General features: G+C 43.5%; 1 protein-coding gene across 3 annotated transcripts in view; it reads right to left on the bottom strand.

Annotated features, from left to right (window-relative positions):
- Positions 1–19,453, bottom strand: part of PLCE1 (phospholipase C epsilon 1) — a 320,103-nt gene that overhangs the window by 76,215 nt on the left and 224,435 nt on the right. For all 3 annotated transcript variants that reach the window (XM_059169408.1, XM_059169409.1, XM_059169410.1), the window contains 3 exons: positions 11,124–11,269; positions 6,487–6,745; positions 4,501–4,706 (listed from right to left, as the gene is read on the bottom strand). In XM_059169408.1, the coding sequence (XP_059025391.1) occupies positions 4,501–4,706; positions 6,487–6,745; positions 11,124–11,269 (611 nt within the window). The remainder of the gene's footprint in view (positions 1–4,500; positions 4,707–6,486; positions 6,746–11,123; positions 11,270–19,453) is intronic.

Here is a 19,453-nt window from a genome sequence, read left to right on the forward strand (position 1 = left end):
TTTTTTTTTTTTTAATCTATGTCCTTTTTCTTTTCCAGGATTCCATCTAGGATACCATATTACATTTAGGTGTCACATTTCTATAAGGGTCCTCTTATATATGGCAATTTCTCACACTTCTCTTGTTTCTAATGATCTTGACTGTTCTCAGGAACACTGGTTAGGTATTTTATAGAATGTCTCTCAATTAGAACTTGCCTGATAGTCTTCTCATAATTAGACTGTGCTATGGGTTCTAGGGAGGAATTCTCCAGAGGTAAACTGTCATTCTCATAACATCATAGCCATGGGTCATACTATTAACATGACTTATCCCTCTTGATGTTGAGCTGGCTGAGGTAGTGTTGGTCATGTCCCACTGTAAAGTTATTCTTTTTTTTTTTTTAGATTTTATTTATTTGTCAGGGCAAGGGAGAGAACGAGCAGGGGGAGCAGCAGACAGAGGGAGAAGCAAACTCCCCACCAAGCAGGGAGCCCAATGTGAGGCCCAATCCCAGGACCCTGAGACCATGACCTGAGCCAAAGGCAGACACCCAACCAACTGAGCCACCCAGGTGCCCTCATACTGTCCTCTTTGTACATTTAAGATGTAGGGAGTTATTTTCTACCTCCTAGAGGGTGGAGTAGCTATATAAGTTATATGGAATTCTTCCACATTGGAGATTTGTCTCTTCTCTCCCATTTGTTTATCACTTATATATGGACTCATGGATTATTTATTTAATACTTTGGTTTATAATCTAATACAACTTTACTTTATAGCTCATATTGTTCCAGTTTGGCCATCAGAAGCTCTTTCAGTTGGCTCCTATTCCTTTGAGATTTTATGTAATTAATTAATTAGTTTTTAAGTAGATTCCATGCCCAGTATGGAGGCCAACATGGGGGTTGAACTCACCAACCTTGAGACCAGGACCTGAGCTGAGATCAAGAGTCAGGCACTTAACCAAATGAACCACATAGATGCCCCTTAGGCACCTTTCTTAACGTTACATTTCACAATAAAAAGTGAAGAAACAAAAAGAAAATCCTTTTTGTCTAGCCTAGTTCTATTCCTCTGAAATTGCAACAAGGAACAATGGAAAACCAATACTTATCTATGTCCTCTTCTATAATACTTATGTTTGTGTTTCATACATTTAGTGCGGTAGTTAGGAACATGCCCTATATTGTCACCCTGGGTTTCATATTTAGCTCTGCTACCTATTTGCTGTGTGACTTAGTCAATCACTCAACCTCTCTGAGCCTCACTTTACTTATCTTAAATGGCAAAAAGACAATGCTGATTTCACAGGTGAAGCTCAACTAAGACAATACTGCAAAGCACTCAGCTATGCACCCAGTCTGGCTCAGTAAAGTACACCTCTCTGATAAAATACAAGAAGACCAAGATTTCATCCCTCCTGCTTTCCTTCCCCCCTTCCTTTTCCTGTGCTAAACTGGCCCAACTATTCCTTTAAAGGAGCTTTGTTTAGAGTCACATCCACACCCTTTTATCTAATTTCCTTTCTCTGGGACCATTTCCACATTCTCCATGTCACGCTTCATGTTTTTATTAATTTTTTTAAAAAGATTTTATTTATTTATTTGACAGAGAGTGATCACAAGTAGGTAGAGCAGCAGGCAGAGGGAGAGGGGGAAGCAGGCTCCCCGATGAGCAGAGAGCCCGATGGATGTGGGGCTCGATCCCTGGACCCTGGGATCATGACCTGAGCCGAAGGCAGAGGTTTTAATCCACTGAGCCACCCAGGCACCCCCATGTTTTTATTAATTTTTTTAAGAGCAAAAAGAATTCAATTTGTGTCTGTACCCATGAAATATAACCTATGTGAATCTGGACGTAGAACTCCTCATTTTAAATTAGCACAAGAATGAGTGTTGCCAATATTCCATTTAATTTGAGTTCTGAGCTAAATCAAATATTTTTCAGTGAAAAATTACAAGCATTATACAGGCATTATAAAAGATTGTGTCTGGGGAGAAAAATTATGAGTCTTTTCTGAAGCCCATTTTTATTGCTCAGAGCTGATGTAAGCTGGGAGGGAGAGACACCATCTCTCTGAAGATCAGTTTCTATTTTTGACCACAAGAAGAATGAAGGCTAGGTATTAGCATTTCTATTAAAAAAGCACTCTTCTCCAGGGGTACCTGGGTGACTCAGTTGGTTGGGCATCTGACTCTTGGCTTTGGCTCAGGTTGTGACCTCAAGGTCATGATTTTGAGCCCTGAGTTGGGCTCCAAGCTCAGCAGGGAGTCTGCTTAAGGATTTTTTTTTCTCTCTCCCTCTCCTTTTGCCCCTCCCCCTCCTCTCTCTCTCTAAAATAAATAAAAAAAATCTTAAAAAAGCCCAGGCATTCTTCCCAGGAAAATGCCCAAGATAAAATTGACAATTGTTGGTAATTAAATAAATTCATTTCAAGAAGAAAACTAGTAGCTTCATGTCTTAGACCATATGGTGAATGTCACACACTTCTGTGCCTGATTCTTTCAGGAGACAAGTCTCTGTGGGTTTACAAAAGGGAGTCAGGTGGCACTTAAAGGGTTATGTAGGAACCAAATAATGTCATCAAATATCAAAGATGTAAACCAGGAAAGAAACTACCTTGTCAGACTTAGGTCATATGACTCAAAAGGAGGACCAAGGAATGAAAGAGAAGGAAAGTTTGTATCTCACCCACTGAAGAAATTCTGCAGTGTTGGTCAGCAAGAAACCATAAATTGACAGATAAATATTTTTCTCATGTTCCCTAATGAAAATCTTATATGAGGGGACAGGTGGGCTATTAATCAATCAGGTTATGTATTTTCTTAATAAGCTGCTCATTACTTCCTACAAAGTTAATAGGACCATGATTCATCATGATTCAGAGCCAGCCTGCCTGAAGTTCAATCCTGGCCCTGGGAGGTATAAGATCCTGAGTCCAAAGGAACTGTTGTGACGATTACGTAGTCTAATTTCTGTGGAATTAGAGCACTGGATCCTCAGAATCTGCTGTGAACAAAGATCCCAGATAGAGGTAGACGTAGATTAAGGATGGAAATGGCCATAAGGTGCTTTCTGTGCAGACATGTGTTTATTTGTCGATGGTCCTCTCTATGTATATAGATTGCTACTAAGGTCAGCCAACAGTGCGGAAAACTTTCAAATAACCTTTGATTTGAGATAGTCTTAAAAAAAAAACAACAACCCAAAAAACAACTGGTAGAAGCTACTTGTGTGAGACATTTCAGCTTAAGGGGCAGGGCACTGTGGTAGGGTTATTCTTTGAGCATCTGGGTCCTTTGGACCAATTTGGAATATAGGTTTATCTCCCTCCTTAACAGCATTAGGGACTCAGATACAAGGCATTCATTTCTTTGTTCACAATAGATTCTCAGGATCCAGTACTCGAACTTCACCGAAATTCTTTTCTAAAAACACTCTTGCTCTTCCCAGTGTAGGTTCATACACACACACACACACACACGCAGAAAGAGAGAGAGAGAGAGAGAGAGAGAGAGAACTGGGAAAGGCTTTGCAAAACAAGCCACAATGTCTCATAAATGCACACAAGTGTGTATGAAGACTCCAAGATGACTGCAAGGTATGACTCATGAGTACTGACTACAGATAAAATCTTTTGTGGCAAAGATGCTGAAGTTGGTAGGCCTAGTGGTTTTGGATGGCTCTAGAGGATCTTCTAGCTGGACCAGGCTCTGCCATTTGAGTGTGGCCTTGAAGAGGCACAACACATGGCCCGAGACTGCTGATTTCTGAACTTTTCATTGGGCTGTGGGTACACATGTCTAGATCAGTAGCAATGCCTGTGGATACAAGAGCAGCTAGAGCAATGGAACAATTACAAAGTTACAGATGCTGCCTTGCAGAGCTGTGCTTCTGGAAGTGAGATCTGGGAACCATCTGATCTACAATCACCCAGAAGTTTGGGGGAGCTGCTGAATATACTGATTTCGGGGTGTCACTCTAGCCCTAATAAAGCAGTATATATGATTTAAAAATATTTCAATCCTTGTCCCTGTGCCCTGCCCAGTGATTAATAAGAACTGTTTTTATATAAACTCTGAAATAAATAGAATATCATTGTTTTAATCCTAAAGTTTAACTTGCTGAATTTTTAGAAGGGACAGGATAGCTCTAGTTTGTTCTTTTTTTTTTTTTTTTTTTTTAAATTTTATTTTTTTTTTTAATTTTTTATTTTTTATAAACATATATTTTTATCCCCAGGGGTACAGGTCTGTGAATCACCAGGTTTACACACTTCACAGCACTCACCAGTTTGTTCTTTTTAAAGAGATAAACATATGGCAAGAAGTAAAGTTATGAGCAGTAATTCTAGAACAAAGAAGCCAATTTAAAAAGGTAAATCCTAGTTTAGAATTGGTTAAGTTGGAAAATAAAGTATGGCTTCCTGACGAAGGTGGTGGGTTTGTGCTAGGAGTCTGCCTAAAACCAACTGACATAGGAAAAAGAAAAAAATGAGCATCTCTTATAAAACTTACTGCCACCGTGCTTTATCCCTCAAGGAATTTTTCCTAGAGCTGTTGCCTTCGCTGGGGCTATCTTCATCCTCTGCCTCCAGACTTCGGCTACAGCTTCTGATGGTCTGAAAGATGCTGTTGACAGTGGACTCCTTCTCTGAATTCTTTAAGCCATTATGTCCCACTCGTTGTAAGAAATTATCTTGTCCGCTGTAATCGGCTACAAACTATAGGAAAACATACCAAGAATATGTTATTGCAACTTCATGTACTATTTCTAAATAACCAACTTCGGTAGGGAAATAAAGTCGCAGTAGTCATAAATAATGGCACTTGCGCCTATTTTATTGAAAGAAAAAGAAAGAGCCTCCAGGAAAAACATTTTTTCATTTCACCACATGAACTGTTTAGAATTCGCTCTTGTTTTCACTAAGACAACTTTAGTCCCTCTAGGAATCAACACTCCATTTCAAATTTACAACACAAAAAGCAATATTATTTCAAGGTTCCCTAGGGAGATTAGCCACTTTACAGAAAAAGGGTAAGGTTGTTTTATCCTGGTAGTGAAAATTGAGAAAAACCATGACAAAACTCTATTATTCTATGGAACCAGATGAAATTCCTGGGGCCCAAGGAAAACACTGTGAAAGGATGACATTTTGCTTTACTTCCCTCATACCCTACAGTAGCACAGAGGCTTCCTGATGGTTTTAAAGCTCTTATGGTCTGTATGCATGATCTGGAAACGCCTGCCCTTAGAGGTAAGAGCTCCCGCTGTGCTGCTGGATGTGGCCTTCCTGGCTTCAAAGACATGAGGGAGACAGTGTGGGTGCAGCTTGGGGGGGCCTTGCTATAAGCTTTCTCCTCCATTTAGTGCACCTTTATCTTCCTGCATAAGCCAGAGGAATGCAAGCTGGGAGTGGGGCTCATACCCCCCAGGGGCTCTTAAGTCTCCCTGATAGCAGGTGAAGTTCTGGGTTCCAAGTGACAGAAGAGGCTGAGTTTTAGGGGTGTATGTGAGTGTGTGTGTGAAGTCAGTAGCGGTGCTGTTGCCAAGTGAGAATGACTCTAGATTTGGGTTTGGAACTGCCAGGTATGGGAAGGGGAGGAGGGTGGAGGGATGCAGTCGCTGGGTGATGGGCCTTAAGGAGGACACTTCATGTAATGAGCACTGGGTGTCCAATGCACTAAACTCTACCTCTGACACTAGAAAAAAAAAATCTTGGTGAAGTTCTCCCCAATTCAGTCTCTTCTCTCATGTCTAAACATCTTTTTTCTGTTTCTCAAAGCCCCTTCTCTCCAACGCCCGACACCCTGAGTCAAAGTTCACACGGTCCTCTCCCCTCTCAGAGTCAGGAACCAGGAGGCACAGGGCTGGGCAAGCTGAGGCAACTGTGATCAGAGCCTGGAACTCGTCTTTCCATGAGGCCCCAGCTTTTCCAGCACCCTCCCACGAAGGGGGAAAGCAAGGCAGCCCTGATCTCCTGCCATGCTTTAGCCCTCTAATTCCAAAAAGTTAATACTGACTTAAAAAAAAAATATTTCATTTATTGTCAGATTGAGAGAGAGTGCACAAGCAGGGGGAGCAGCAGGCAGAGGGAAAAGCAGGTTCCCCGCTGAGCAGGAAGCCAGATCAGGGACTCAATCCCAGGACCCTGGGATCATGACCTGAGCCCAAGGCTGAGGCTTGACTGACTGAACATTAGGCAACTGCCAGGTGTCCCTCACTTGACTCCCTTTATCCTCAGCATCCAGACATTCCCACCCACTGAGAGAAGAAAACCCCAACATCCTTAAAAAAAAAAAATCAGAAAACAACACTGACTTCCACTTGTACTTACACACTGCCCCATTCTAACTAAGTTAACAAGATGAAGCCCAAACAGTGCTAGCTGGCATTCTTTTCTCCGGAACCTCACAGGACCTGTTACCCAACACAACAGCAACGTTGATAAACAGGCTCTCCCTTCCGGCGACAATGACTCTTCAGATTTTGAAAGGCCTCACCTCTAGAGTTTCTTCTTGGGAATTGTACCTCGGGCAAAGCTTCATGAGGCCAGAGGCTCCGTCCAGTACTTCACAGAGCTCCTTCAGAAACACCCCACAGAATGGAACCACCTTACAGCCGGGTATGTGCAGGGCCCGCGTGACCACCTTCCTGTACTCGCAGGAAGATTCGTGCTGAGCCATGGCGTCCTTCAGGCTCCTCATGGTCTCCAGGTCAGACTGGTCCATAAACTGCCACATTTTTAAAACTTTTCTTGACCTGTTGCAAGTAAATGATTTTTTTTTTTTTAGACCAAAGGAGAAATAATATCATTCATAGTGTATAGCCTAAATTCCATAGAGATCCATTCTTTTTGCTTGTTTTCCTTATGTTCTAATAATTTACTTAGGACTCATATCTCTACCTACTTTTCCAAATGACGTATTAGTTTTAGAAACTAAAACACAAAATTAAATAGGGCAGATACAAATAACACATGGGGAAGGAGTTAATTTTGGAAGGTGGGAGCTGAACCTAGGTTTGTGCTTTTCTGGCAGCTGTAGCCAAGAGGGAATCTTAGTGGGTAATACGGTTTGTACAGATATTCATGGAGGATTGTCTGCACAAAACATGGTTCATCCACTCCTCTTGATCTTTTAAATGCTGTCCTTGGATTAGGCCGGTCCCTCAGTGAAATACAGAAACCCTGTTTTGGCCTCTTTTGTACAATTGCTTTTACTAAATCCAGCTTTGACATTAAGCCACTGGTCCATCCTGAGGGACATTATCTTAAAATACTATTTGCATAACAGGATGTTAAAGGGCACTTTTCCTATGATGAAATTGCTGCTGAGAGCAATAGGTGACATTGTACCCCACCTCCTAAAGAAAGGGACCAGGTCATCACAAGGGTACCCACCTGCTCTGCCATCTGGTCTATACCCATCCCTCAGCCTGTGCAGAGGAACTGGGTCTGAGCATCTGGGTAGGGGATATCTCTCTGGACAGAGCTGTCAGAGTGTGCTCTATGTGAAGGCAGGAGGATCACCCCCAGGGCAGAGGGCTTCACGTGAACTCCATGGAGAGGCTGACCTATGTCCTGAGTTTGTTGATGCATAGCCCGGTGTGTGAGACCGGGAAAGTCTAAAGACAACAGGCTTCCTAGAGCTGCCTGAAGCTTCCAGTGAGCCTGTCTTGCATGTGCAGAGTCTGGATGGGCAAAGCACTGAGCATTTCCTATGAGTTAGGAAGGGACACCATGAGGCCCAGCTGTACCTGAGCCGTCTAGAAAGGCCTGCCTGCCAAAGGAGGGTATCCTAGCAGAGTCCATGAGGGCAGGACCTCCAGAGCTTGATCCTGAGGACTAAGGGGGCCCTGCTCCTTGCCAGCTAATGGGGCAGTGGGAGGTGCCTACAGGGCATCAGGTGGGGGAATGGAGAAGGAGTAACTAGGAAGGAACCCTCAGACCACACCGTATCCATCTCCAGGGAGCACCTAGGCCAAATGACAAGTGTGCCAGTCAAATGAGACTTTGCTCCCTTTATCCCAACTCCCTCCCTCTTTCTTCTCCTGCCCACTATTTCTATAGGGACCCTGAGTTGGAGGGAAAAAAGATAAACCTGTTCTCCCATTTTACTGCAGGTTTCTGAGACTGAGCTGTGAAATGTGGGGTCATTAAATCAAATGAGAGGTTGAAATTTTGATTTATATCAGACTGGATTTAAAAATCTCTTTATCATCTATAAGACATTCAAAGGACATAGAGAAGTACAATTCGACAAATGCCCAGACACCAATCTCTCAATATTAATAAAACATTAATATTAAATAATATTCAATAAATTAATATTAAAAAATAAAACATTAATATTGTGGCTCAGGCCCGAGTGGGTTCCTCTATGAGCACACACTCCTCCTGCCCTCACCAAAGGGGACCACAAATGTACTTCAGCATTCTCATGTACTTACAATTCTTTATAGTTCCCCAATATATGTACATATCACTAAGCAGCTTGAGAACTGTCTGTGTGCTTTTAAACCTTATAGAAATGGTATCGCACTGTAACACCATTGTGTTACAATGAAAGAAAATAGTCTTTTTTCTTGCACAGCTATATGTTTCTGAGATTTACTCATGCTCGTGAGCACGGGAGAAGGAGACAAGCTTCTGAACATATCTGTGATTGCAAAAGCTACAAGACCTCTCCAGGTAGAGCCCAGAGCTGGGGAAGGAAGAGCTCATCTTGTAGGTCTGAAAAACAGTGAGGTCAGAAAAATAAAATTGTTCCCTGATGTCACCCCACTGAGTCCAGCTACCACTGATATCTTACAATTTGGGGAGAATCCTTTTTGGGGGAATGAAATAGAAATATAAATAAAGTGAATACATGATTCTCATTTTTGGATCACCCTTCTTTCCATGCATAATGGGGTCATCATGGTACATCTGGGGGCAAAGGACAAAGTTCAGCAAGATCAGATCAATGATTTTTTTGTTAGATTGAGAACTGACGCTCTTTTAAAACTTTTATTTCTTTTTATGTTTATAAAGGCCCTAGATGCTCATTGTAAAAAAATCTGGAAAATAAGGAAAATCCACCCACAGTGCTACCATCCACAGACAACATTAGATACATTTCCTTCCAGTATTAATTCCATTTGTAGATCTCTGGTCTAAATATTTTTAAAACATTGTATAAATATTGCAGAGGTCATTAAGTAAAGACAGACTTGTTCCCAGATATTTTTATGCATTATATATTGCTTGTTTTCCAATTATATTAAACATATATTAAACACATTTTTGGTGGCCACATAATATTCCACTGTAAGGATGCATCATATTATTTCCCCACTGATGTTCACTGGGGTTATTTTAAATTGACACTGTGATTGAGTAAATATTGTTCTATGTAAATCTTTTTACTTCTAATTGTTTCCTCCAGCGATCCCCTGTTCCTGGTGTAGTATAGACCCCGCCCACAATCAACCAGGCCTCTGTCTTATGTGACCAGTATAATATGGTAGAAGTGACAGTGTGTGATGTCTGAGGCTAGGTCATAAAAGGCACTGCAGCTTTTGTCTTGTTTTCTTGTTGTTCACTTTGGAGCAAGCCAGCTGCCCTGCTGTGAGGATAGTCATGACCAGAACAGAGGAAGAGAGGTCCCCAGCCAAGAGCCAACACAGACTTGCCAATCACAGGGGATAAGCATCATTAAAATAGAATTATTTTATCATAATACGATCATCCTTGTATTAAAAAGAAAAGTAACACAGGTTCTTTTTAGAAAATTTATCACAAAGAGAATCCAATTGTCCAAATTATCTCCTGTTCTCCCAGTATTCTTTCCATTTTTTCCTTCTTTTGAGCCATGCCTGATACATCTGTATGACCATTTTAAGTGCCAGTGACACGGCCGTTTGAGTTTATTCTTAGTTAAGAAAGTTCAAAAGGACAAAAAAAAATTCCAGCTCTGAGAATTTCTCTCCCAACCCAGAATCCCTTTGCAGGGATCTGGAGAATCAAAGAAAAATCTCAATAATGTTATGAAGCAAGATCTATTTATAGTGAGAACCCTCACTGGGAAGGTGAATCTTGGACACTAACAACAGCAGGTTCACTTTTTGGAGCCTTACTCTGCCAAACACACGTGCAAAACACTTCATACTATCTCACTAAATCCCGTGTGAGGAAGTAGGTGCTTTTTATTATTATCATCCCCATTTTACAGATGAATAAACTAGGGCTCACTGAGGTCAAGAAACTGGCTCAGATCATGCAGCTATATACACCACGGGAGTGCCAAGATTTGACTCTTTGTTATTCTGACCCAACAACTTATACCCTTCTGCGCCACACCACATTGTCCCCCACAAGAGTGAGGGGCAGTTACTTTACACCAGATAACTGAGGCTGAAAGGGAATAAGGCAGTGATTTATTGATAAAATGATGATCTTATTACTAGCTTGTGGGAGAAAGCATATAAGCAGCATAGGAGAGGTTAAGGGCAAGGGCTTCCAAATCAAGGCTGTCTGCATTCCTATCCCAGCCATGCTAGGTGGCCTTGGGTGAATGATTTAACTTCTCCTAACTTTAGTTTCTTTTTTTATGTGATGTGGGAATAATAATAGCATTGACCAAGAAATTGTTCTGAGAATTAAAAGATTTAATGCATAGGAAATGCACAATCCAGTGCTTGATCCATGGTAAGTATGCAATTAAAACAACAGCTAACATTACTGAATCCTTGTTATCAGTGCCAGCCATTCCCGGTCATGGCTGGGAGCCTAGAGTGCCGAGGCAGTTCATCAGGAAGAGCTGGGAAGAGACTGTTTATAGTGGGGTTTACAGGGCACAGAGGGCAAGTGGGGGTCACCAATGGGGTTGATGTTAGTTGTGCAGCCAGATGATTTACCCAGTGTGGCCAACAGCATGGGCCCAGAGCAGACGTAGCTAATTAGGATCGTGACTGGCCACAGGGGCTGAATTCTGCTGCTGCATTTAAGGGACAAGGTTTGTGGTGTTAGCAGAGAATAACATATTTCCCCCAAACAATCACTACCAATTGCCTGGTTTGGATAAATGTGGTTTCCAGGGCAATTAATTACAGTGCCATTCGGCTGCTGTCCAGATAACTGTATTCCCCACTTCCATACCTGAGGCCAGCCAAGAACTCCATGACAGCATTGTAGTTGCCCATGTTCCAGCAGCATTTGGCCACATGCACCAAATAGGAGAAGACTTCCCGCTTCTCCTCCATGGAGCCCGCCGTGAGGATCAGCCACGTCACCCAAGAGCTCACCTGGAAAATGCAAAGAGGGGCATCCACTGAACCCATGTCCTGCAAACTCAATGAATGTTTTTTTCACAGGAAAACTTTTTTTTTTTTTTTTTTTTTTTTTATTTTTTATTTTTTATAAACATATATTTTTTATATACATATATTTTTATCCCCAGGTCTGTGAATCACCAGGTTTACACACTTCACAGCACTCACCAAATCACATACCCTCCCCAATGTCCATAATCCCACCCCCTTCTCCCCAACCCTTTTTTTTTAAGATTTTATTTATTTGAGAGAGACAGAGAGAGACCCCAAGCAGGGGGATGAGTAGAGGGAGAAGCAGACTCCCCACTGAGTAAGGACTTGACTGAGCCGCCCAGGTGCCCCATCTTTTTTTCTTTTTTAAATCAGTTAAGTATTAGGAAATGCAAGCTCCCCCCCCCCCCCCCAGCTAAGGGTTCTGAGGTGAAGCTCTAGGCTCCATCACTGCTTTGTTATGGGATTCTGGGAAAATCCATATTTGTCATCTTCCATCTTTAAGGAGGCAGAAAGGCAATTCGTAAAGCTCCCTCTTGATCTATAAAATTCAATGAGACTATAAGAAAATAAGGCCTAAGGATATTTATTTATTTCTTAAAAAAATATTTTATTTGTTTATTTGACAGAGAGAGAGAGAGAGGGAGTACAAGCAGGGGGAGTTGCAGGGAGAGGGAGAAGCAGGCTCCCACAGAGCCTGATGCGGGGCTCAATTCCAGGATCCTGGGATCATGACCTGAGCCAAAGGCAGATGCTTACCTGACTGAGCCACCTAGGCGCCCCTAATATTGATTTAAATACATTTAAATATAGTTGACTATATTTAGTTATAAATATATATGTATATTTAATTAATTAATATAATTTAATTATATTGATGGGTAGCAAGATTAAATGCAGTCAATACTCTCAATCCATCAGTTAAAGGGTATTTATCCAGAAGTAAAATGCAGAATACCAAATTTAAAAAATGCAAAAATATACATATGTAAACTATCTCTCACAAATGCATTACCAATTATGCCCCTCACCTGACTAATATTAGAAGAACAAACACTTATACAGCACTTACTATGTGTCAGGCATTACTCCAAGTACTTTACGTATGTTAACTCACCTCTCACAACAATCCTGAGAGTCAGGGGTTATTATTATTCTCATTTTATAGATGAATAAACTGAAAGACAGAACACCTAAGAGATTTTCACTCAGAGCAGTAAAGCCTAAATTTGAAATTCAGTGTTTGACCCAGGGGAGTCACAATTAACTGCTCCCTAAATGCCTAGTGTGTGTACATGAGCTGTGGGAGGAACATTATTGTAATGTGATTAGCTTTTTCTACTATACAGACTAGAGTATACTATTTAATAATAACCTGCTACCAAGTCCCCCTTTGATGATATGCAGCACCCCTCCCCCCCATATTTTGCCTAATCTCTAAGGTTACTTTGCTGCTATTTATACTTTGGTGCTTGGACTCTAGTGGTCATTTAAGTCACCTGTTCCATCCTGACTGACGTCTGGGTTGATAAACCCAGCTGTTAACAAACCAAAGCCTTGGTCTTGACCCCACATCGCCCAGGAATTATACCGGTTCAGCAACAGTGCTGAAACCTGGGGTCAGCTCGTTTCCCTCGCCTGAGGGAGAGTGAGGCCTGAACACAGAGTTCATGGTCACCCATGGCACCTGCAGAAAAAACAAGTTTAAGTTCTATGGTATACTGCACCTCCTGCCCGTCTCCCTCGATGGAATGACAGGAACGGATGGCACTGAGAGCTGGCAGCAACCACAGAGGGCAGTCCAGACCCATTTTTCCAGATTAAGAATCTATGGTTCAGGGGAGTAGTAATTTTCTGAGATCCCAATTCTTGTTGATGTCAAAGTAAGTACCTCCTGTGGAGTGCTCTTTTATCTGATAAGGAGTGACAGTTTCTTTTAAACTTGGTGCTGATTAGGTTTTTCTAAGCACTCCATTAAGAGCAGCACCTCTGAACACAGAGTTGGAATAAAAGTAGAAGATGCCAAGAAGAGTCCCGAAATACAATAAAAGCGATGAAAAAAGCAGAACCCCTTCCCTTGCCCTATGCAGAAACAACAGGGAAACAGGGGAGCACGCACCTCTGCTCTCTACTTGCAACTTCAGGAGAACAGATCTGGAATCAGACTCCTAGGACCAGCCCTGGTGCAGATCACCCTACAAGGAATTCAGAGCCTCTTGGGAAGAAGATAACCTAAGAAAACCATTTGTTCTGATTTCCAGGGCTGTTTTGAGCATCCTGGTACCTTCTGGGAATTCCCAGAGCTGCCCACTCTCCTCCAGCGATGAGCAATCCTTTGCTCACTGTCTGCATGCCTTGTCCCCTTATCACCTGGTTACCCAGTTGAAAGTTATCTTGTGAAACCCTTGCTCTCTAGAGCAAGAAACTGTTGGGTCAGTAAAGACTGGTATCTTTGGTGCTCTGGTGTGGTTCTTCCTTCTGTGTGATTTGCTTTTGATGAGCCCTAGCCTGCTGAGGGAAGCCATGAGCAAACATTTAGAATCATGAAATTACTGACTCCTTGAGCTAGAAATTCAAACCCATCTCCTTATGAATAAAAATGAATTCCCTAAAAGTTAAAACGGTTCCCCAACAGCCAGTGCATTAATTCTTGAGACCTCTGGCTATATTCTTCGTATGGCTTTAGTTCCTTTTTTAAAATTGAAATCCACAGCAAATCAGCAGCTCTGGAAAGTCATTGCTCTTTCAGGCTATTCTGAAATGGTGACTTACTAGTCTAGTGTCCTGATAGGATTAATTCGTCTTCTTCTGGACAGCCTGCTGTATGAGCAGGCGCAGACCGCCACGTGGTTTGTGCCTCAGTCCTGATCATGCATCCAGATTTATTTCCTATCAGTCAAATCATTTTCCATATACTTTCCCACAATGCTAGGAAAAAAATAGCGATACGATATTTCACATGGAAACCTAATTTAAACCAGCAGTTCCATCTCTGTGTGTGAGTCCCCAGGGACTGGTTGTTGGGATTATGTAAGCACTGTTATCATAAACACACACAGACACACACACACACAGACACACACACACACACACACCCATCTGCTTACAGACATCAGGGATAATTTTTATTGTGGCCTAATGTATTCATGATTTCATGGGCATTAAGTGATCAGAATTTCATCACTAATTATGAAAAATAAATGTCACCAAAAAACCCCATGAGGATTTGGCAACGCTTGAAAAATGTGGTCCCAAAGCATAAACGGTGGTCATATTTACTAAGTGGAAAAAAGGATGGGTTGCCAATCCAGAAAGAACTTCAGGACACTGAATTCACACATTAAAACACAAAAATCACATACATAGAAAGTACTATGACTCAAGCATAGTGAACACGTTGAAAGATTATTTTGTGTTAACTGAATGCTCAGCACAGAATAAAGACAGAATGTGGCCCCCAGCCCAGTCCCGTCAGAGTTCCTCCAGAGGCTCTGTGCTCCCCCCGAGGCCCAACGCCCAGTTCATACCTACAAGTCCTCCACAAATGCTCCTCTCCGATGCTCCTCCCTCCTCCCTTGCCTGTATCAGACGCTGAGGCCTAGCCACACTGAACAGCCTGCTCTCCTCACATCAAACACCTAGTTGACATCACACATGCTCAGTTTGGAAGGAATGTTCTCGCTCCGTTCCTGATCATCTTTCCCTGGCCCCACCACGTCCTGCCCATGTCCTTGGTAAAGTCAAATCTTCACGTTGGCCACCAGGCCCCCATCCGTTCTCCAACCCCACCTCGTCTCTCCCCTACTCTGCTTTTAGGGAGATGACCAAGGTCTTGTCTCATTTCAGGGGGCTTCTACAGGAAGATTTTCCCCCATGCATGACCTTGATTTAGCTAACTTCCTACTTATCCTTTAGGCAAAACTGTCCTCAGACTCTGCCATCAGGATCCCTGCCCCGGGCCCTAGGTTTTAGAAGGCCCACGTTGGGGTGGAGGAAAGTGTCTGCCCCGTGGTTGTGTGCCCACTTCCAGATCACTCATCCCTGTAGACCCAGGACCCCCAAATCCCCCATCTAACAGTTCAAGCCCACTTTTGGGCCTGCAAGAGTCTTTCATCTGCACCAGTCCTCCTGTGGGTAGATCCTGACACTAGGCCTGAAGGCTGGCTGAGGGGCAAGGGGTGTGGTGTGTAGATGCAGTCTGAACTTGGGGTCTGAGGTGTCCGCACACAGGTATATACAAGCCAGCATGGAAAGAGCAGGTGGACAGGCCACAGGCTAGGGTTAGAGGCAGGGCTGCCTTTAGGAATCTGATGAAAAACATCACTTTCTTGAGGAGGCCTGCTCTGTGATGCTCCTGGTTCCCTGACACCAGACCTCCTGCACAATCAGCACCATGTTCCTCCAGAGTGCTCCCCAGCAGCAGTGCCTATGGCAAGTGCTCCATGAGACCCGGTGGAGGAGGCAACGTGAGCTCCTCCAGCAAGGCTGTTCGGATGGCTCACCTAGCACCTCACATCCAGCTTATCCCTGTTTCTCCCTGACTTAATGCTGGACCTTGAGACTGAGCTCCCGTCCGCACTGGGAGTCTCCCTGCTGCAAGGACTTGCATCTGCTTTATTTTTATTCTATTTGTGCGCCTGACTCTTTCACATGGATCTGTTCTGTCTCTGCCGCTAGATCTTACGTCTTCAAGGACAGAGACCATCTTTCCCACATCTTCACTGTGGGGGTGCTCGGTGCCTCTGACCAACTGGCAGGCCACCCAGAGTCCCAGGAGGCCGCTGGCAGAGAGGATTCTCAGCCTCCAATTGGTCAGGGATTATATTTGGGAAAAGGCCTGAACAATTCCTACTGCTGTTCCCAGGTCCAGAAAAAAGAGACGCATGTCTTCATGCCAAAAAGCTTTTTTTTTTTTTTTTTTAAATATGCTGAGCAATTTCCACAGAAAGATGATCCTTTAGAGTGGGTATCTGGTCACCTAACTGTAAGGGCTGGATGTGAATAGTAGGATCCGCAGAAGACAATGAAAACCTGGACAAAGCCACTCGAAAGTAAACTACGTGCAGTGCCCAGTGACACCTGCCCTCCGCAGAGCTTTCCTAAGACAACCCCTGAACTGTGGGTGTGCAGGCAAGTACACCTGTCACCACACACACACACACACACACACACACACACAGCCCTGCCCAGGCAGCACTCTACAACATGTGCAACACCGGCCTCAGCACTTCTAGTGGTAGCAGCAGGCTGTTTGTTCCAATGCAGATTCCAAGGTCTCACCCAGACTCTCTGAGTGGGGCCCAGGGATCTGCATTTTTAGAGAACTCCCCACAGATTCTTATGCACATTTAGGTTGAGAACTGTCCCAGGGGTTCAGCGTCCCTCTCCGCACCCCTGGTGCAGTCTTGCGTCACAGCTGAGGCGTCCGCTCCATACTACCAGTCCACTACTATGGATTGCCATCTCTGTAACCTACCTGAACTGGGGCTGTCCCCGTGACCCACGTGGAAGCAGGGAGGAGCATCCAGAGGGATCAGAGAGCACCGTGGAGACCATGGCACCAGGCCAAGTGGACCATGTTCACCCCCGCCTGCTGCTTCCTTGTGCCTGGTCCCAAGGCAGGCCACCCAGCTATCAGCCTCAATCTCCTCTTCAGTAAAATGGGAATGATAGCATGACCTCTTAAGAGGATGATAAGGATGAGACTGGAGACTGTATGCAAAGATGGAAGCCCGAGGCTCATTGTGTAGTTACAACCTCGGTAACTTGTTTACTGCTGGGACGGCTCCTGCCGCGAGAGTGCTGTTCCCTGAGTTGTGGAGGAGCTGAATTCCAGGAAGCAGAACACAGGAATCCTGGAGAAAGGAAGCTCTACATTCTTCTTCAAACCACAAGGAAGGAAGAAGCCCAAAGCTGGACCAGGAAGAATCCGTGATTGCCCTGAAAGGGCTTGTGCCCTGAGTACAAGCCTTTCCTAGAAGAAGAGTAACACATATTTCCTCTGCTCTGCAGCCTTCCCTGACTCCCTGTGAGGAATCAAATAGCCCTTTTTGCCTATACAGTCCAGTCCCATACATAGACATATATGTGTGTATACTTCATATATGTGTATGTGGGTGTATTTCTAGTACTTTGTCCAAGACCAATCTTCCCAGTGGTGAGCTCCTTAAAGCAAAGGCCATGACTTATCCACGCTGGGGACTCAGTGTTGAGGATGCAGAAGCCAGCAAGTTACAGGTGCTCAGAAATCCTTCTAGATATGATGTGGCTCCAGGAGAGTCTCTTGAACTCCATGTCCTGCTTGGCATGTTTCCACCGGTAGCTCTTGGTTTAGGAGGGATGCAGAGGGGGAAAGAGAGGCCCCTAAAGGTGGCTTCTGGAGAAGCCCTAAATACATCTTGGATTATACCCCCCCTCCCCTTCTCCTCACATTGTATCGCAATTGTCTACAGAATGAATCTAAACCTTCTTTTTTTGGTCTTCAAGCCTGGCACCATCTGATCTAAATTTCCATCTTCAGCATTAATTCCCACTGTTGCCCGCCACTCACCTGTCTGATGTTTCAACCCTACTATGTTTTGTACCATTACCTATCCTCTGCCTGTTCCTATCTCTACACTATTGTCCTGTGTCCTTGGGGTGTGAATACATAGGGCATTTTGTTTGTTTGCTTTGACTGTCCAATGTCTCTTAGTTGAAATCAGCTTTCTCCATCTTGATCTATATAGAATTCATGGAGCTGCTCCTCCTCTGACTTCAGGCCTGGTCTCAGTGATTTGTTCAAAGATGGGTATATGACTAAGCCAGGCCAACCAGAGCCCTACTTGATGGAGTTATTCCCTGAAACTATCAGGAAAAGAGACACAATCTTTTTGTTGGAATTGTAAACTGTAAAGACATGAGTCAGATGCCTTTGCCACATTATCAGGAGAGCTTACCTGAGAATGAAGATAATACAAAAGAAAGATGAAGATAAGGGTTGCCTAGTTAAGTGCCTGACTCTTGGTTTCAGTTCAAGGTCCTGAGATGGAGCCCCAGGACAGGCTGGGGCTCACAGTGTGAGTCTCTTGTCCCCCTCCCTCCGCCTCTCCCCTATCCCCCACTCACGCGCGTTATGTGTGTGTGGACACTCTCTCAAATAAATAAATAAAATCTTTAAAAAAACCCCGATGATGATAGATTCCTGAGGACCTTGACCTTACATTCCTAGATCCAGCCATACCTGAAGCCCCATGAAGAGTCCATATACATAAACTCCCAAATGCCTTTATTTTGTTAAAGCAGGTTTGAGTTGCTGCTAACTTGCAACTGGGGCAGGGAGAAGACCTGACAAATAAATCTGATGACGCTCCTTCTTTCAACAAATACTTAATGAGTATATTGAGTATCTACTATGTCCCGTGTACCATGCCGGACACCAATAAACACGACAGACATGGCATCTGCTCTTGGGGAGGCTGGGCCTTGTGGGGGAAAATAGCATAAGTAATTAAAGAGTAGTATAGTGGATGCTATGATTGGGAGATACAAGGCTAACTTAACCCATTTCTATGCTACCATCTTTGGAAGTCCAGTCTTTTTACCATTCCTTGGTCCTTGCTGCTCTCCCAAAGTATTTTTTTTTTAAGATTTTATTTATTTATTTGACAGAGAGAGATCACAAGTAGGCAGAGAGGCAGGCAGAGAGAGAGAGAGGAGGAAGCAGGCTCCCTGCTGAGCAGAGAGCCCGATGCGGGACTCGATCCCAGGACCCTGAGATCATGACCTGAGCCGAAGGCAGCGGCTTGACCCACTGAGCCACCCAGGCGCCCTCTCCCAAAGTATTTTATTCATATCTCTGTAATGGTGCTAATTCTTCCTATAAACAGTTACTCTATGCCTGTGCGTTTTTGCCAGGAACTATGCTAGGCATGGGGGCCAGAGGGGTTGGAGCAAGTATAGGAAAAGTAAGATAGCATGTTCTGTCTTGCAATTAAGTCTGTTGTATATATATACACTTCTCTAAACTGTCAGCTCCTAGTGCTCTGGCCATCCTTCTATTGTTTGCAGAATGTCTTCCCCACGGTTTGCAAAAAATGCTTATTCTCAGATTCATCAACTAAAAATTCCCTATATACTCAGAATTCTAGACTTCTTAGAATTGTTTACCTTTTTTTAAAAAATGTT

Source organism: Mustela lutreola, chromosome 4, assembly GCF_030435805.1.
Source record: "Mustela lutreola isolate mMusLut2 chromosome 4, mMusLut2.pri, whole genome shotgun sequence".
NCBI classification, from domain to species: domain Eukaryota; kingdom Metazoa; phylum Chordata; class Mammalia; order Carnivora; family Mustelidae; genus Mustela; species Mustela lutreola.